Source organism: Plasmodium malariae (genome assembly GCF_900090045.1).
Source record: "Plasmodium malariae genome assembly, contig: PmUG01_00_46, whole genome shotgun sequence".
Taxonomy (NCBI): Eukaryota; Apicomplexa; class Aconoidasida; order Haemosporida; family Plasmodiidae; genus Plasmodium; species Plasmodium malariae.
Genome location: NW_021638320.1, coordinates 15300 through 37854, shown reverse-complemented (window position 1 = coordinate 37854; position 22555 = coordinate 15300). Strand labels below are relative to the sequence as shown.

Genomic DNA, 22555 nt, shown 5'->3' with positions numbered 1-22555 from the left:
ATTATAATTAATTTTTATTTTTTTTCCTTTTTTATCTTTTTGTTATTATAAAATAATCTGTTTAATCAATAATAATATTTTTTTTGTAATTCACAAATAGGTACAGAATATTTATGATATTCTAAATAGTAGATGAAAGATAAACAACATTTTTTTTTTATTTTAATAATTTTATTACAATATATGCTATTACTGAATTATAAGTATTATTACATTTAAGTATTATTATACATTACAATTTATGGTTGATAGTAGATTCCACTATTTAAAGTAACATCGAATATTAATTTTATTTCCTTTTTACTTATTTTTTCATGAGTTTCCTTATAATAACTTATGTATAAGAAAAGGTATAAATATTTTATAAATAAAATTTGTTATTTTATTAAAGTTTGTTTTATATTTTTGTTTGGATATTTAACGAATTATACGTTTTATAATAGGCGAATAAATAAATTTAACTTTATTTATTTTTTTTGTTTTTTTTCTGTTAAGCTTATATTAGTTAAATGTATATAAACTTGTAAAATATATGGATAGATTAAATAATTATTGAACGTAGTACATTAATTAAAAAATATTAACATTAATAAAGTGCTATGATGTAATAAAAAAAGTGTTACTGTAAAAAATCATTTCGCGAAAATAGAAATTTTTCTAATTTTATTGTTTAATTAATATATGCATGTTTCAGGTGACGTATATTTGTTATTCTATTAGTAGTAATAATATAATTGAAAATGTATCGTACCTTTACAGTACACATTAACGTAAAATGATTAATTAATGAAACAGTTGGAAAATGAAATTTTATCTGAAAAAATGTGCACTATACTATCTTATATTTTCAAAAAATACACTGAAACAAAAAAAGTTATATACCCTATAATAAAATAACATTAATAACATTATTGATTAGAAGTAGCATAAACAATTACTATAGAATACATATTCAATATCAATGAATATTTTCTATGATATTATATCTAGCAGAATTCAAAAAATATTAATATACACATATATTTAATAATATTAATCATTTATGTTATATACATTTTAACTTGGAAAAATTAAATATATCATTTCACGGGATTCAGTTTATTTTTATGAAGTATTAGTTATTCATATACATTATTTAATTTTTAGTAGAAATTTTTTGTGGAGATATATTAATTTTGACCATTAATATGCTGTTCATATGAATAAGAGAATTCTTATATTTATCATTTTATTATTATACATACATAATATTGATTTAATTCTATTTTATAAAAATCGATTTAAACATATATGTTAAAATAAATTTATGAGTAAAAAGAATTTCTATTTGTATTCTTGACATAATTAAACAAATAAATCAATAAGTGTTTTTATTAAATATATAGGAATATAAAAAAAATTTCAATAAATATATGTATTTCTAAGCATTCTTGAAAATGTGAATTAATTCACATTTATAATTATTAAATGAATCCTTTAGTCTTTTGTAATTTATTTTGTAACATAACATATAACCTATTTATTTTGTCAATTTTTTTTTTTAATGTATTAATAGTTCTCCAAATATATGTAGATCTATCTTTTTAAAAAAAACAAATAAATTATGGAATTTGTAATTTTATATATATGTCATTACATGAGAATAAATTATATTAAAATTTGTATACAAATTATAATAATGTAAAAACATTTCACAAAAATACAACATTAATTATTATGGTACTTTTAAAAATATACGTCAATTACGGAATTCTTTTTAAAAATAAATTTTATTTTGTTAATGCATAATAGTATATAAAAGATAATGCATTTTCTAGGCAGTCACTAACATATATTTTATATAATTATATATACATTTCTTAACTTCCTATACTTTTTCTATTATTTTGGATATACCTATAATTAATATTATTTAACTAAATTAAGAAAATTTGCAAAAAAGGCATATAAAATTAGAATTATTTTTTGGAAATAATGTAAAAATTCATGATTAGCTATAAATTCATTTAAAAATTTTCCTTTCAGCTTATTCCTTAAAATAATTATAAAATAATGCATTATATGCGTTGTTTTGGATTGTACAATAATATATATCAATAGTGTGAAGGTTACTTAGACAAAAAAAACTTAAAACTTAAAAGGCTGAAAGAGTATAATAACAACATTCTAATCTTTCGATATGAATATTCTCAAATGATACTGAAAAAAAATAATTATGAAGTTCTACATTTAATTGTATTATTAATGGAATTGTATATTATTCTAATTATATGGCATTATATTGTTTTTTTTTTTTTTTTTATTGAAAGTGAATAACATATATAACTTTCAGTTTTATAATCATATATTAAAATTATTTTGTTCTTAATATAATCTAATAATTTTTCATTTTTTTGAATAAGTTGCTAAATACTCTTCTATAATAAACAATATAACTAAATATACACTTTTTTAATAAATATTTAGTTCACATAAGATTATTTATATTTGAAAATGGAAATACGTGTGTATGTAACAAAAATATATATTTTTTTAATTATACAATAGAATAATATGGCCACTAAATAATTATTTTTTAGTTAATTCATTTATTTAATACTGGCTATACACTATATATGCATTTAAAATATTGATCGATAACATAGTTATTGGAACCATTTAGAATAATTCATATATTAATAATTCCTTACATTGATTGTACTGTATTAAATATTAAAAGAACGAATATATTACTTAAAGCTTCTTGTATGAAGAATAAATTACAAAAGTAAGACAATTAATAATAATGCATTATCATTATTATGAGGATGCTATTTATAAATAATCTTGTTTTTGAAAAGCAAAAAAAGATAAAATATAATGTACATGTATATTTTTATAAAATTTTAATTTATGTATGTAAATAAAAAAAAAAAAAAATACACAAATAAATTAAAGTAATAAATTTTAGTTTTTACGTTTATTCTTAAAAAAAAAATCTGCACTGTAGAATACAAAAAATAATACACAATAAAAATAGCTTCTTACGAGGTAAATAAATTTACAAACGTGTCCAAATACAATCATATGAAACTGATATTTACTTTACAGCATTATTGTATTACATATTTTTACTTTTCTGTTCCTCTTAAATAGTTTATTAAGCTTTTGTACAAGTTCTTTTTGCACATATTATTATCTTTCTTTCTTTGTAATATTTTTTTAAAACTTCTTCAATTCTAATTAATTTAAGACTTTCTATCTTTTTAGGTGGTGCTACCTTATAGATATATTCCTCTTATTCCTTCGTTGTGCAGAATATCTCAAATGCTTACTATTATATATATATTTCAACATTTTTTATCCTTCAAAGACTGACACTTGACTTAATATATATATTTATAAATGTTATTGCATGAAATTTTATAAGAATTTCTTATTTTTAATTACTGTTTCTTTTACAATATAGTCGATATATTTAAAGCTATATAAATTATACATTTTAATAATTTCTTAATTATTAATTATGCCATATATATTTTTTTCTTTTTTGTGCCCTCTATGTGTCACTTTTCCTGTTTTTCTTCGTTAATCTCAAGTACAGATATAACACAATTTGCACGTTTGCTTATATTATAACTAATTTTCAGTTAAATGTTATTTTATGTTTAAACTGGTAATCAGGAATTACAGGATATATGTAATCGCCTATGTTTCGGATTGATATACGTGAGCTCTAAAATTCACGACCGAGAATGCTCTTTACATCTTTCAAGATTGTCATGTTTCTTTCTCCGTAGTATTATAGGATGGAAGCAGAGTTCAAAATGGATAAAGGGATATACACACATATATATGTATATATATATATATATATATACATTTATTTATTTGATTGAAAAGTACACTATGAAATGTTTCCATAAAAATAATGTTACCAAAATGGTTGAGCCCAATTGTTATAAAAAGTTGCAAAAAAAGGAAATCAAATTTTATTTTAATTTTTTAACGCGCTAAAAATATATTTCCGATTATAAGTAATATAAAAATAGAGTAATCTATAGAAGTAAATTATTATATGAAAATACATTTAAACACGATTTTTCGTTTTTCCTATTTTCAGTAATAATTAATAAATCCTAAATTATTAACGCATATTTATGTTGTATATATTTGCATGTATCATTTATTTCTATTTTAGCTACACCGATACTAATCGAAATAAATTTTTTAAGAAAAAAATAAGAAAAGTTATAAAAAGTAATTCTTATTTTACTTTCCTTATACAAGATTGCATTTGAAATTATTAAAACTTTTTCCGTTCTATATGTTCTATGTACACAATGTAATTGCTCTACCATACCTTAATTATACTGAAATTCTTCCACAAAATTAAATATATATATTAATGGAATATTACAATTACTGATATGCTTGTAAACATATGCAAAGGATGTATTGTTCTACAAATTTTTATAGTTGTATATTGGAGGATGCTAAATTAACATACATTTATGGTTTTATAATTTATCCATGGGAAACAATTTTCTAAGTTAGGAAAAATATATAAGCAATGTATATATTTATAATATGTTATTATTATACACTTTTTGAATTGTCAAAATATAAAAGGCTTAATAATATTTTTTTTTTCCTCATTTAATCTTTCGTTTTTGCTTATTATTTTATATATGTTTATTTTCTGTGCCAATATGAGTTAAAATTCCTTTCTCTAAATATTCATAGTTTAGATGATAAAACTGTTTTTATTATAATAATTTCTAATGGAATTGCTATTAAAATTGTACGTATGTATATATCAAGGAAGAAAATATTACATATTTTTTTGGGAATCTTGTATTAAATATTAATTTATCATATTTGATTTTTTTTTCGTTTTATTTAATACAAATAATTGTATTAATATCTTTAATGATGAACTTTTTGTAGTTTATTCTTATACACTTATTATGTACAACTCTAACACTTAATATATATTACCAATAAAAAAATCCAGCAACACGTTTAATATTTCTTCTGCTCTATGTATATAATATTTACGTTATATATATAAAAACTGTGTTCTTCAGGTACAATGTTATTTTATCCAAAAGATTTGGTCAAATATGAATATATACTTTTTATTGAAAAACCAAATAGTTTGAGTATTGATTATTATATAATATTTAATCATAATTTGATAAGTATATTTTTATGTAAAAAAAAAAAAAAAAAAAAATGTAAGTTTTTATTTCACGAGTTACATCAATTTTTTTTACTAATGATACATTGTGCTAATTTAAGGACTAAATTACTAGTTCCAAATAAATTAAATAAAATGAATTTTATTTTTACTTTAAATATAACTATAATATATCTCAAATGTGTTATGATTTAAGAACACATAATAAGAAGTCAGGGTACAATTTCATAAGTATAATTAAACAAAATAAAAATGCTTTGCCAATATACGCTTTTGAATTGTGGAACATTAGAATCTTAAACTATTATTAGGTAGGAAAGTATTAGTTCTTTTTTCCATATATAAAACAAATATGATTGCAAGTTCAAATTAAATTCATTAAAAAAATAATTAAATAAATACAAAAAAAGTATTTGACAAAAAGTTAGAAAAAATAAATTATTATAAAAGGACAAATAAAAAAAAACATATAAAAAGTTAAAAATAAAAGTATCTATATTTTATTTATGCTCCTCTTATTATTGCTTGATCTTTATCATTTCTACTTAATAGAAATGTTTATTTAATCCAATTTTGAGGTTTTCTTAATATCTTTGATACATATCAGTTGATATTCCGTAAATCATTTGATGAATGAAGCTCATCTTCTATATTTACTACGTTAAATCTCCTCCTGTCAGAATGCCTATAAGTACGTTTTAAGAAGCGCCTTGGTCGATTACGTGTACTTAAATCGGTAAAATCAAACCTATACCTTTGTTTCCTTTTTCTACGTCTATGTAAACGTGATCCGAAGGGAGTAAACTAATATTTATATGAAAGTAAAAAACATGTATAATATGTTCATTTCACAATTACAATATATTAAGAAAAATATGTTATAAATGGTAACAAATAATGTATATATATAGCGAAAAATAATTTTGTATTTACTTTAAAAAAAAGGTAAAATATAAAAATAATTCCCATTACTAGAGTAACTCCAGTAGAAATACGGAAAAAAATGTTGTTTAATATATTTGATTCATAAGCTGATCTTTTCCTTATTCTTTCACGAAATACTTTTAATTCTTCAGTGGTCCATCCATTTTTAATATCCAAAGTATACTTTTCTGTATCTTCTATTTTTTTAGCATAACCACCTTCAATCAGTTCTTCCATAAAATCGCACATTGCTAATTCAGCTTCTTTTTTATTTTTACTCGAACATTTTAATTGTCCAGTTGCAGCAATTTTCCATCTAAAATTATCAGATGCGTCTTTCATAGGAGATGCCTTTTTTTTTAGTTCCCCGTATCTACCTGAACCCCCTTCATTTTCGTTTGTTTCATCTGTAACTTCTTTTGGTGGAACTCTTTTCGCTTGTTTTACTTGTTCTTGATCTTCCCCCTTCATTGAATTCGAATTACCTGGAGGGGATCTATCACCATTTCCTTGGGGTTCATTAATTCTAACTATAGTTACACTACTAGATAATTGTACGGGTGCTGTGTATAAATTACAAAATGGATGTGCTCTATCACCTGATGTGAATTTACCATTGTTGGGTCTATAACATGCACCATAATTAAGTGATTTCAAAAAATCTGAACTGAACGCCTCAGAATCTGATATTTTATCATTGAATACAGCTGTAATTGTTTTTAGTCCATCACAATTTCCTATTTCTTCAGATCCTAAAGAGGATAATAATTTACTCGGATCAAACTCATCCTTACAACTGAAAAAATAATGTGAACAGTCCCAATCCTCTGATAAACAACAATATTCCTTTAAATTATTATATGTGTCACCGGTAGATTTAAGGTATTCTTTATATTCGCCATTGGTACATTTGCTACAAGTTTCAATACTTTTAATTGTGTTAAAGTTTCTAAAGTAATCATACAAAGACTTCTCTTCTATATTATAATTCAATCCTTCAAGGGTCTTATAATCAAATCTATAAGAACAATCATTTCTGTTGTGATCATTAAAAAGATCAAGTTGTAATTTATAAAATTTCTTAATAACATCTTCGATATCACTAACTGATGTATTCTCATTAAACAAATTTCTTACTTCTTGATATACCCAGTATTTATAATGTGTACAATAGTCTTTAAACTCATTTTGTGTACTCTTTTTAAATACAAAATCTAAAATTTTTGATACTTTTTTACAAAGTTTAACAGATTCATCTTTGTAATCTTGTTTTACATTTTCAAATTCACTACAATATTTGCCATCATTTGCATTTTTAACTTCATCATTCAATTCTTTATATATACTGTATGGATATGACTCTTCTAAAATTTTATCCTGAAAATTAAATTTATAAAAAGAATTTTACAAATACTTAAGTACTTATAAAGAATAAAATATATCATGTTGATCTATGTTAGAAATAGTATTATAATAAATGAGTATATATATATTATTATTTCTATAAAAAATGAAAGTATCGATAAACTTCTCTTACCATTTCCATAACTTTTCATCATTATCAGGTATTAATTAGATGATACAATTAAAACTGTATATATATAAATAATTATACATAAATAATGTTATATTTACAATTTGTATATTTAGAGAATTTTCCTTTTTTTATTAGTAATTACTTCTATTTACATATTTCGTAAAGAAATATAACACTAATTTAATTCATAAAATAAATTAAAAGTGTATTGTTTTTGTTATATTAATATTATTAAATAAAAACAAAATAACTTTAACGTTGATGCGATATAATAGTAAATAATAAAAAAAACGGACTGTAATTATAGCGAAACATTATTCTATATACAAATATGCATATACATACATATGTACATATACAATTATTATTATCCCATTTTCTTTAATCGAAAATATAATTTTTAATATAAAAAATTAAAAATTGTAATATCCTGTCATATATTCATTTTAAAGCACATTTGTACTTTTAAGTATTTGTATGTATCTTAATATGGTATGTCTCTAAAATTACGAAATTTCCTTTTTTAGAAAAAATTTTTATATAAATAAGCATAATATCATTTCATTAATAGATTGCATTTTACCGTATTATATGCAATACGATATAATATTATACGCGTATTACTATAATTAACTAAACGCATATTACAAAAATTATTAATATGTACATAAAAAAAAGAATATTTAATAAAAAGAATAAATGAAACATAAACAAATAAATTATTTCTAATATGATAAAAAATTTTACTTGGAATATATTTATTTTATTTTTAATGTCATTAATTTTTAGATACCCTATATATATAACTATAGTACAAATTATTCACTTTTATTAATAACCACAATGAATTGTATGTTGATATTGTTTTTTTTGTTTCATTATTACAGTTAACATAGTGTATAATATGTTTTTTTATCAATGCGAGTATGCATAAAATAAACTAATCAAATGGATCATTTTTAATAAAAAATTTAAATTGTTAATTACATTAAAAAGTTAGAATATAATATTTTTATCTATTGAGCGTAATAAAAATATTTTTTTGAATATGACTAAAAGGCAATTATCATAATTCAAATATAGTTAAATATTAAATTTGGGAAATATATTTACCATATTTATTTAATTTTTCATAGAAAATAAAATAATGTTTAAAGGGAATACTATTATGAGGCACAATTTGTATGGATTATTTAATCCTTTTTATACTTTTTCTTTTTTTTTAATGATAAATAAACTAAAACATAATTCGTTATATCAGTAAATTAAGGAAATATTAGAGAATGTTTTCTTATTTTTTTAACTATATATATATAACATTAAGCGTTTTAAAAATTATAACGTACAAAATATTGCAATTCGGAAATAAGTCGATTATTAGCATGTTTTAATAAAATTTTAACACATGAAAATTAGGAAAATAATATTACGAGTTATATGTATATATTAATATACATGGAAAGAAAATTTATTTTCTGTCAATTTTATGCGTAAGAGAAAATAAATATTCTTTATGTTACATATTACATTTATATTTTATTTAATATCATTTTATTTTTTGTTTTTTTGTTTGCATAACTTGTTGGTTCGCATACTATATTTTTGTTTTGATACATAAATATAATATTTTATTATTCTCATATTATTATAAATTTTTTACATGCAATGCAAAAATGAGTATAAAACCATGTTTTCTTAATTAAGTTTCATTAGAGAAAAAATAAAATATTTAATACTTCATTATACACTGAATAAAAAAAATAATATTATTGCAAATATTTTTAGAGGGTGTATCATAGCTTAATTTTTATTTATATTGTTCTTATAATTTATATATAATATTATATATTTTCTTTAGTCACAGGTATAAACAACTGTACAGATTATCTTATTGTCAGTCATGTGATTACACAGAATTACCTAATAATACCATCATGGACATTCCATAATGTAAATAAAATGCTTTAATTATTTTTGTTGAAATATATCTTCCTTAAATGCTTTTTAGATATTTTTTTATTATTATGTTAGATTATTTATATCATATTTTGGGAATCTCCATATATTGGGTTCCATGAATTTTATGATTAATATTTTCTGATTATAGTAATCATATAATTACCATTAGATATACAAATTATTTTTATAATCCTCGCTTATTTTTATTTATTATTTTAAATATGTTATACATCAATATATTAGGTATACCAAGTGAACCAATTAATTCATTAAGTTATTAATGTTTAAGTTAAAAATTCTCTTCGGACTTATTCCTGTTCTTGCTCTACTTTTTAGTTTGAAGTTGAAATGACGATGATAAATATATTTTCTTTATTTTTGAAAGTATATAGTGGTATGCAGAATTTATTTTTAGAAAAATGTGCTCATAATTATTAAGTACTTCACATTTTTTATGTTTTAAAGAATATAATATTATATGAAAAAAGTAATACGTTCGAAAAATATCCAAATTTAATATTTTTTCCAAAAAATCCTTATCTGCTGATCATATATAATATAGTATTACTTATTATTTATTTGTTTAAAAATAAAATATTTAAAAGAAAAAGTATCCATTTTTGTTAGCTATTTCGTAAGTTCAGTTTAAATGTAAATATAGATATACTCTTGGGATGACCACATTATAATATTACTCAGCAGTTAAAATAACAGGTATATTTAGAGAATAATTAGATATACCATTATTAATATTGTTTTATATACATTTTTGTCGAACATTAATTTGAAAAAATATAAAAAAAAAAAAGTAATTTATGAATTTTTTAAATTAGAAAATATGTTCCATGTAACATTTTCTTTAATTGAATGATTGTGTTAAAGGAGTATATTTTCCATATAATTCATTCATTTAAATTTACTGTTTCAAATTATATTATGTGGTATTATAATCTATATCAGTGTATACAATAATGTGTAAAAAAGACTTAAATACTTCATTTATTTGTTATATATTTACTAAGTCTATAAATAGATATATAAAATTATATGCATATTCCTTTGGTCAAATGATTGGATAAACGAATAAAACACCAATGTACCTCAATTATATAACATCTATTAATAAATACATTATATTCCTATATATCTTCTTCTAAAGATATATTAAAAAAATATATTATTTTACTTCACCTTTTCACCTATTATGTAATTTTTAGTAGTTTGTTAGAGGTTTAAGAAATATTTTTTCAAAGATTAATCGGAGTAATAACCTTTTGTAAATATGTAATAGATTTGATGATAAAAAGACTCGTACTCTTACATTATATATAATCATAAAATATATAAATTATCACAAAAGTGTTAAATTTATTAATTCTTTAACTTTTTAAATTTTAGAATATCACTAATAATATATATAGTGTATTTTACTTATTAATGGCATATAGGGAATACAAAGCGCACAATAGGCATTCATACATTTCTTGTAAAATATTTACCCACAAAAAATTATTAATTGAAAATGCATATATATATATATATATATACTATTATCCTAAATTTAAAATTCTATAGAATATTGTAGAAGCAAAATGATAAACAGTCCAGGGGATATATTACATCACGCTTATTAACTAATTTTTTGTGTATGTACAGATGGAATGAAAAATTCTGTATGTAAGGATAAATACAAAAGTCAAAACACTTGAAAAATAATTAACTAATAGTCCATTAATAATTCCCATAATTAGAATTCTCTAATATGTTTATTTAAACGATGCTAATATATATACATTACACTCACTAGAAAAAGGTAAAGAAATAACTCAATCCAAAAATTATCTTAAAAAGAAAATAAAAATACTCCTTATACAATAAAAAAACTAACACATATTATTAACAAAATAAGGCTTTTGTTGTTTCTAATTCGAAAATCATGGCAAATTGCATGAAATATTCAACATATTTAATATACTATTAGTGAAGCATCAAAAGAATAGCACAGTTCTTAGGAGTATATAAAAAATATGCTTTCCAGCATTTAAGCAAAAATTAATTAATAATATGTAAATAAATAGAAAATATATTTATATTATTCAGTTTGTATATACCTATTATATAGCTTTCGTTTTAAATGCTTTAATATACATATATATATATGTCTTTCCTTAATTATTTTATCATCTAAGCAGTGAATAACTTAAGTAAATGTAGAAAAGATATACATTTTATATAACATTATATGAACATTATCACCTAATGTATTTCTTATACATATTTAACAGAACATTTTAGACTAGTTGATAATAATAAAACAATTCTTTAAAAATTATTCGAATTTCACTAATGATGCGAATTCCTATAAATATATGTTCTACTTACGCCTTCTCTAATTAATATTAGAAATAAGAAAGCGAAATTTTTTAAGTTTTTTTTATTTTAAAGCAAAATATGTAGTTATACATAGAAATATTATAGCTATCTCCATATAAGCGATATACTGAATTATATAAAAACTGATTATTAAAGTGAATATTACATAATTTGTAAATATTTTACTATTTAACTTGGGTAAATATGATTATAATATTTTGAAATGTTATATTATTCTTTATATAAATATTTTTAATTGTATAGATTAAATATGTAAAAGTCATAATATGATAAATATGCAAAATTTATTAAAGTATATATATATATATATGACTAGAAAGTAAATTTTTAATTATATTTCAAATCTTTAATAATTTAAACTAAAAATTAAAGTACAGAATATATAATTATATTACAAGAAATATAAAATTATATAAAGACAATTTTTTAATAATAAGTGCAAAAAAATATAAAAAATTCATATATATTAGATAATTGTATTGGTGGCATACATTTTTTTACAATTGAATATATAAAATTATATTTTCTTTCAGATTACTAAAATAAATTTATAGAATTAAATTTTTGCAATAAATAAATGATTATCACTTTTTACTAGACTTACATTAATTTATGAGATAGTTTTATATATATTAATTTAAAACAGTTGTATTCTGCAAGGAAGCAGAATGAAATATAAAAACAACATTACTAGTAATACAAATATATAATGGATTATAATATGAAATAATAAGAGACATAATTATTTTAGGCATTCTCGGATACTATAAAAAAAACCTAAACAATAAACTAACGGCAAAAACAGTATTAATATAAGCATAAAAAGGGCATACCAAATTGCATATTTTACTGGATGTTTTTACTGAATGTTTAGAATATCATTAATTTTATCTTTAATAATATTACAATTACGTTTATTACTTGAGTTGATGAGGTCTGAAGATGAATCATTCTCTGAGTATAACTTTTTTGAAGATTTGTGTAGGTTTTTATTGTTCTGAATATTATTATAATGTTTTACTGTAAAAGATTTTTCTTTTAAATTATGTTTAACGTTAAAATCTCCAAGATTTTGAGGTTTTTTACGTGGCATAAAATAATTCAATTCTTCTTGATATGTATCATTGTATATTGATTCATTATCTTCTTCTTGAAAAAAGTTATATTGCTTTAATGCATATGGTTTTTTTTCAAATGATGCAGTACTTTTTCCTTTTAAATCATATATTTTTTCTTTTAAACATTTATGTTTATCTTCCAGAAATGCTCTTATTTCACTGCTTAACAATCTGCTATATTTAATATTTAATATGTTATTTATGTTCAATTTCTTGTTCCGAGTTTTATCGCAGATATTTGACTATAAGTTCATATTAAAAAAATATATATTTATATATTATATGAATAAAATATTCCTCTCATGTAAAAACATAAAATAAAAAAAAAAAAGGAAAAAATTTAAGTATAATAGCTATGATACCTCGTCAGAATATTTGAATATCCATATTAGACAGGAAAAAATAAAGGCTCTAATAAAAAAAATGATCATTTGTGTATTTTGTTATATAATAGATATTTTTAAAGTTGTAAAAGCTTATATAATATTTTAGTAGATATATTTAATATTTTTCAAAAAAAATAAGTACATGAATAACTTAGAACATGACTCAATTATTTTATATATTGTCTATACAACAATTCTTTAAATTTTTTTTAAAATAAATATAAATGTAGTATTTAATGAAGTACAATAAAAAAGTTATAATTAAAAAAAATATTTTCGTAAAAGCTATAATTAAAATACTATTAATTAATATTATTCAAATAAAACAAATAAAAAACTATTTAATGAGCACATTACCGAAATAATTGTGTTAATATTATAATTTACCAAACAAAATTTCATTTCGAAAAACAATTATATATTTATATACATAATATATATTGATAAAATATTGCTTTAATGAGGATATAATACGAGAAAAAATTCTAGAAATAAAATATGTATTAGAATATATTCAGAAAATATTTTTAGAAAAGTTATATTTAGATCTATAGTTAAAAAATATAATGTAATATTTTTTTAGAAATTATCTACTATCTTGTAATTATTTTTGAAAATATTTTTTATAAAAATTATTAATTAAAAAAGAGAAGGAATATGTATAGCAGTAACAAAATTATAATATATTATACTTACATTTATATTATATATAGTATTATATTTTGATATAATTTGATATAGCATAATTATTAAATGCTTAGTTGATAAAAAATATTATTATTTTATATATACATAGTTATATTTTTACATTATATAAGATATATGAAAATTTTATTTATTATAACTTCAATCTTGCTGTAACTTATGCGGATGATGTACATTTATATTTTAAATCAATAATTCCAATAATATAGTTATAAAAATTTATATTAAAACAATAATATTTGAGTGGTTATTATACCTTATCTTATAAAAGCTTCAATAATAAATAATATAAGATAAATTAAAAGCAATAATAATTAAATTAAAATTTGATTATTAAAAGTATACATTTTAATTTTTAACATTTTACTAGTATTATTTGCGCACATTATTTTTTTTTATTTCAAGATATTTTTTTTTATGCACTAAGGTTATTTTTTTTCTCTTAATTAATATTATATTTATTTTTTCATTTCGAAGACTACATTCAAAAATATTAGTAAAGTGCCATATTGTTTAAATGTATTACAACAAAATCTTTGAATAATGATTTTTTACTAGATAAGATGAAAATTAGCAGAAAAAAAAAAAAGAGTATAATGAAAGGGTTTTATTTTGGATTTATATGAAATATTTTATTTATTTATTATTATTTGTTTTTAGCTTTTGATATATGTTTACTATAACGTATATAAAATAATATTTATAATTTATAAAAAAATTTTAAAATAAAATTTTATAAAGTTAAATTAAGAAGGCTTCAAAATAAAAGAACAAAAAAAATTTATAATTGTGCTGTTATATGTAATGTGATGCTGAAGGCATGTTCACGATAAAAAAAAAAAACTAAAAGAATTTTTCCCATTTTACTTTATATTTATATTATATATTTATATATATATATAATTAATAAAAAAAATGTAAATAAAATATTTGATATTATATATAACAAATTAATATCAATTCTTTTTTATTAAAGAAATTTATAGTGAAAGTACTTATCTTTGTATAGAAGTAAAAAGAAAAAAAAGAATAAGTGTCATTGTTAATTTTTTAATTATTCTACGCTTTCCATTTTACATTATTTTATTAAGTTTATGTATTTGTTAATTATAGAATAATTAGTTTAATATTAAAAAAAACTAAAATTCATAGTTTTATGTATGTGCATATATTTCTTTATTTATAAAGAAGAAAAATAAAATAAAATAAAATAAAACAAAGAAGAAAATAATAATATGGATACAATTATACTTGATTTCTAAAATAGACATCTAAGAAGAAATCTTTTATTATGATCGTATGATATTTAAAATATATAAAATAGAAATGATTAATATGTGTATTAAATAATTTAATATTGTTTATCATATAAATATTCTTTAAAAATATGAGTATTCCATATAGTATTTACATCAGAAATAAGTAGAATATATTGTTTTGTTGTATTATTTCGAAGGATTAAACATTTTGTTTGTAGAGGAGTTATAACATTATACTATAGTTACATCAAATATCAGTAGAAATAGTGATATCCTTGTATTTCAATAATCATGGTTTATTTCTGAAAAAAAATAAAACAAAACAAAACGAAATAGACATGAAAATAAAATTTTTAAAATATATATTTTTTAATTTTAGCTGAATTTTTTTTTATCTATGTTTTTTATTTTTTATGTATAAAGGTAATTTTTTTATTCCAGAAATTATGTATTATAGAAAAATAAACTTTCTAGTAAATTTTGGATTGGTTACTACCCTAATTTATATAGATTATACTAAAAATATATTAAGAGGATATTAAGTAAAAATATAAAGAAATATTACTATATAATTATTGTATTTTTCTTCTTTATATTATCATTTAAAACACAATGTGTACATATATATATATGTATAGTTAAATAATTAATATCTATAAACTAAAATATATGATTAAAATGTTAGAAGAGTTTAAATAGAAACTTTTATTTAAATAGAATTATGATCATTATAATGAACAGTTTCTTTTATACTAAATTTATGTGTAATATGGAAAAATGTCACGAAAAAAAAAATTAAGTTCCTTCTCATCATAAAAATTTATTAATTTGTCCATTGTATATGAAGTTGTCACTGTAATAATAATATGATATAGTATAATTAAAATATTTATACTTGGTTTTTTTCTTTTTGTTTATTATTTTTTGTTTTTTTTTTTTTTGCTGTTGTTTGCTTAATTTGTGTGAGCACAATTTTCTTATTATGAGGTTAAACACATTATGAATTTATAAAATATATTTTTAAGTCTTATTTTTATTTCCAGATTAGAAAAACGATAAACCAGAGGAACAATAGGAACTATTCAATAGATTACAAAAATTTTATTTTAATAGAAAAATACATGAGGGAAAATGAAGCAAAAAATGCAATTTTGAACAAGAAGACATCAGAATATGATTAATATGGAAATAAAGAAAACGAAGAAAAGCAAAAAAAAAATAAATAGGAAAAATAAACCTACATTAGAAAAGATAATATGAAATAATAATTTAAAGAATATAGGACTAATTAAATTAAAATATATAAGGAAAAACTTAAATAAAAATATAAAAAATTAAAACATAAATTAATGGCTGTAAATCGGAATAGATTTATTACTGAAGAAATAAGTTATACTTTAAAATCCTTCAGCAAATATATTTTTAGAATTGTGCATTGGATGTACCGTGCTATAAAGATAAAAATAAAAAAGACCAAAATTTAATTAAAATGTTTATAATAAAATACATTTATGCGATTTACAATTATTACTTGCTGAAGCACTTTTGATATTATTAATCCCTTCTCTTTGTTTCAAAAAGACATTTATAAAGTTTTAATTTTTGCTAGTATATGCCATGTAACATTCACATAATTTTACTATAGCTTTAAAATAGGATGTAATCAAAAAGAAGAGTTAGATTTATTTTTATGCATAATATATTTCAGCAAAAAGTCATTTATTACATAATTTAAAACAATATATAGTACTTTTACGAATAATACACCGTAGATGTATATTCAGGAAATATGTAACCATTATAAAATCACCAAGATATAATTAAATGTTTTGATATACCGTAAGATGATTAATGTGAACTATAAAATTTTAATATATTCTGATATATTATCTTCCTATTTGTTTTATATAGTATTTTTTTAAAATGCATAAATGATGTTTTATATATATATGTATGTATTTAATAATCATTTATGATATATATATTTATTTAGTAATAACTTAAATATATCGAGAATAAGCTTAAATTATTTATATATGATACGTATATTTGGATAAATATGAGCAATTAATTTAAAATGCGGCGAATAATTTTATTGGATATAAAAATAAAAAAAAATATATAGGAAAAAATAAGTTTTGCTAAAAATAAATATTTCAATTAGTTACATCAGTATACGAAAATCATTTATTAAATAAAAAGTTATATTTATAAATAATTCGTATCATTATGTATTTCTCATAATATACAGAACTATTAATTAAAATACGCATTTATATTTTTTTGTAGAAATGGAAATTTGTAATATTCGAAAATTAAGAGGAAGTGAAATAATGGAATATGTTATGGTTATGAAACGATTATGTTTCCAAATACATTATATTTATAATATATATAAATATATATCCAACATGTATATAAAAGCATAAAATAAAAAAATAATTATCTTATTTTAATGTCAGTGCCACAGGATAGTATGAAACACATGGTATAATTAAAAATATAATATGATTTTTATCTTAATTTATAATTTATTTTTTAGAACAGTAATATAATTTGTCATATTAATAAGAATTTACTATTGCATAATAAAAAAATACATTAAATATATAATATTTTGTTTTTTTTATGTTTATTTCATAAAATGTTAATTTATTTTATTTAGATTTGTATCATATTTTTAATACAATATATTATTTTGTGTAGTAATAATTTACATATAAATAAAATATAAACGAATGCTTCTTTCATTTATAGAATTTTCAAGGAAAAAAACTATATATCGAATATTTATCTAAATTATAATATATTATCCTTAACATTTCGTAACGATGATATCTTATATCGTAGGTAATTTTATTTAAAATTCTTTTAAATTATCATAATTATTAAAGGTGTTTGTATACAATGTTCACTTTTATATTTTTTTTTTTCTTTTAAATATACATATTTTGTCGAAGATATAAATTTTTTTATTTTTGGAAAAAATATAAATAGAAAATAACGAAAATAAATGAACTCTTATTTTTAAAAAATTTACTTTTAGTAATAATAAATAAAATATATTTATATAAATTATATAGTAATTATTAGATTCTATTTATAATTATTAAGTATAAAATTATAAAACCACTAATTTGGATTTACCCTTTAAATATATCTATCATAAATTTTGTTTTTTTGCATCATAAAAGAATGAATTTATAAATATTGAAAGAATAGGCATTTAAAATATATATCATCTATAATTATTTTCTAAATTGGGATTATATATCATTACAGTTAAATGAAAAATTAAAAATAATTATCCCTTTGTTATTGTTCTTTATTATTGTGTTAATTAATAATTAAAATATTTAATTAAATTTATATTAAACTGAAAATTTATATGTAAATATAGTATAATGTTTTTTAATTATTATGTCATTAAAATATTAAATAAATGAATCAAATTTAATCACATATTAAAAGATAGTATGCACAAATCCTTTTTTTTATATACGTATAGAAGTGAATTTCAAAAAATGTGACATATATCTACAAAAATTTAAATCGACATTAAAAAAAAATAAAACAAAAATATATTTTATACAACAGTTTCATCATGTATAGGTATATATTTATGCATTGAAGATATATCTTAATGTTTTCTATAAATATTTTAAGTTTTTATTTTATTTTAGGAATATGTAAATATACATAGAATTTATATAAACTATTAGTAAATCTTTAGTATATATAATTTATATTTTTTTTAATAAAATAAAAGTAAAAAAATAAGAATTTTTTTCATATGCAATGCATAAGTATAATATTACTTTTTAATTTATTTTTCAAAGGTCAGTTCTCGGGCTATTTCTAAAAAATAGTCAATATATATACATGATAATTTAATTTTAGTAGTAATTAAAAGTATGGAATTATTAATTTTGTGTAGTACTCTTCTTTTCCAATAAGTAGTAGGATACCAATATTTATTAATTTATTTTTTATATAAGTAATTTTGGTTTAATTATATTTTATAAATATTGCTATATTATATATACTAAAGTAAATAAATGAAAAAATAATTTTTTTTTATTTTTATTGTTCATAAAATTATATAAACCTATTTTCTAATTTATGTTATTCTGATATTTGCACATATTATGCAAGTTTTAATTTTTTTATTTTTTAATGCTTATATATATATATATATATATATACATTTAATTAAAAGGAGTAGTAATTAGATATATTCATTTACAAGCATTCTTTTTAGAAATAATGATATAATGTAAACTTTAATAAAAATTATAATTTTCAAGAATAATTATAGAAAAATAAAAAATCACTCTTTTTATACACTTGAAACATTTATTTAAACTTATGATATGTAGTATATTAGTAAGAGGTTTTTTGAAATATATAAAAGATAATATAAGAATGAAAATGCCCATGTACTAACTAATGTAAATGCTATAAATAATATAATACATAAAATTATAAGTAGTATTATTTTCTACATTTATTATTAATATTATAATATTGTTATAATAATCAGTATTATATTAGCTATAAAAATTTTTTCCAAGTATAATGTATATAATATTATAAGTATTAATAAGAAAACATTTTTAATATTAGAAATTATTTTATTAATATGCATAGCAGGGTATTATTTCAATTCTCTATATTCTCTATACTATAACAAGGAAATACACCAAAAAATTAAAAAATGATATATATATATATATATATATATATTTTATTCTAAAATTAATCAAAAAAAAGTTATTTAATTAATTTGTTATATTGAATAAATAAATAATGTATTTTGAATATTTATCAATAGTTCAATTTATATTATTCTAGTATATTTTAGTGTTTTGTATATAACATTAAGATAAAAATTTTACATTATATTTCTAAATTTAGTTTTCAGTTAATTCGTTATAAAGAAACTAGAGTTATATATATTTTATTTCGTTTTTATTAAAATAGAAAAAAGCTAAATAAATAATTTTTTAGTTTTTTGTCATTAACAATATATTTTATTATAGCTAACTGATTATATAATTAATATATTACATTATTAAGTTTATACAACATGAAACAAAATATTACGATACTTTTATTTATTAAAATTTTTGTGTTTTATCTTTTCAACTTGGATATACCATTTTAACAATGATTTGGTATAATAATATTATTTAACCATATTTTACATATTCATATATTTGATTTTTTATGTTTGTTAATAATATTTTTTTATGATGATATCATTTATCTTTAAATTACACATGTTATCTTCGTTTATTCAGTGTATGTATAATATATATTGTAGGAATAATTGCATCCTTATTAGAAAATTAGGTATAAGAAATTGTAGATTATTAGCAGAATGCAAGAGATATAATGATCTTTTTATTAGAGTTTTTATAAAAGATATACCACATAATGAAGCGTGAGAAAAAAAAGATATATATTATAATAAAAAAGGCATTATGACAAAGAAAAAACAAACGTATAGAAATACATTAAATTATATTAGTGAGAACAAAAAAACTACGAAAAATAAATCTTGCATATTTGAAACAAAATAATATACTCATTTAGAGAAAAAAATATTTAAAGAACTTGACTATAACAGTTTTCTTAAAAATAACAAAGCAGTGAGTGATAGGATTTATAAAAAAATAATATTTAAAAAGTGCGGACTGCAGGTTCTTTTACCTTCCTTGCTGTTTTTGTTTTTCTTGATAGTATTCATAGTAGAATTAGTACTAGGATTGTCAGGTAAAGATTGTTTATTGTCTTACTTCGGTTTGAAAAAAACTCATTTAGAAAAATTAGTAAATTATAGTGAGGGACCATTATATACATTTGTAAGTGTGTTGAAAAAGATAACTGGTTTTTGGAAGAACTCGGAAAGTTTGGGTTCTGGGGCTACATGTACGTTGTGCAGTGGTACAACACTTACTGATGCGTGCATATTAGGTCAAGTGTTCCGTATTTTAATATATATGGTACCGTTCGTTATATTAGGTATCACAATTATATAGTGAGTTTTTCATTATCATAAAAACGTTAAGAAATATGAAAAAATTAAGTTAGAAAAAGTAAAATATGTAGTAAATAATATGTCTCTTTTTATAAAATCATTTCTAGTGTGGAATAATAAGAGTAACATATTTAGTTATATGCTTATTAAAGGTTCCTACAGTTTATTATTTTTTTATTTTTGTACACAGATTCTCGTGATCTTTTTGGTAAACAAAGTAAGAAATTATGACTTAGTTTTTTTTGTAAATTAAAATGTTTTAATACCTTGCATTTTATATTTTAAGATTTTTTTTCCGCATAATTAATTTTTTTTTTTTAATAAATGTATTTGTATATTTAAATAGATATTTATAAAAAATAAATTTGCGTTAAAATTAATATATTTAAAAGGAATTACATATAATTTTATTGAAGTCGTGTGCTCATATATAGTTGAATTACAAGAAATACTACATTCATAACATTATCCTTTCATATATTATTATTATTATTAGTTAATTAGGAAAATGTGTTGTGTGTTTTATATTAAAAATAAATGTGTCTTGTTTTGTATTTAATGGAACTACAGTCATGTATTTTGCTGTATTCTTATACATATAAGTATATTATTTTTTTAAATATAAAAAACTTAATTATTTTTCTGTAAATAATATTTTACGAGAAATGCATCATGAAATATATTTGTTGTAAAATTATTTTTTATATAAACTTACCTCTTTTTTTTTTTTGAAATCTTATGTGAAGTTATAAATATATGATAAAATAATGTTTTATATATATATATATTATTCATAATATTTTAACGAATTAGTATTTCTAAATCTTTAAAATTAAATTAGGACTTAAAAACATTTACTATGCTATTATTATGCTTAATTGTAGTGTTAGTTTAATTTTAGTAGAATGAATTAAATATATATATATTGAAAATTTATTAATATACATTATATATTTTTTATTTTTACAACAATAAAATTTTAAATTAATTAATAAAATGAACTTGTATATTAATAGATATTGTTTCGTAATTTATTCCTTTTTTTATC

General features: G+C 19.1%; 2 protein-coding genes and 1 pseudogene across 3 annotated transcripts; 1 reads left to right on the top strand and 2 right to left on the bottom strand.

Moving 5' to 3' along the window:
• Nucleotides 1-5785: 5785 nt before the first annotated feature.
• Nucleotides 5786-7652, bottom strand: PmUG01_00075100 (PIR protein; the record flags this gene model as incomplete). Its single annotated transcript, XM_029006343.1, has 3 exons — nt 5786-5986; nt 6116-7483; nt 7644-7652. The coding sequence occupies 3 exons, from the start codon at nt 7650-7652 to the stop codon at nt 5786-5788; spliced, it is 1578 nt and encodes a 525-aa protein (XP_028859239.1).
• A 5203-nt stretch (nt 7653-12855) lies between these two features.
• On the bottom strand, nt 12856-13545 carry PmUG01_00075000 (Plasmodium exported protein, unknown function; the record flags this gene model as incomplete). Its single annotated transcript, XM_029006332.1, has 2 exons — nt 12856-13356; nt 13477-13545. 2 exons carry the CDS (start codon nt 13543-13545, stop codon nt 12856-12858), a joined length of 570 nt encoding a protein of 189 aa, XP_028859238.1.
• Nucleotides 13546-20713: 7168 nt separating this feature from the next.
• Nucleotides 20714-21760, top strand: PmUG01_00074900 (annotated as a pseudogene). The gene has a single exon. A coding segment is annotated over exon 1 (1047 nt).
• The last annotated feature ends 795 nt before the right edge of the window (nt 21761-22555 follow it).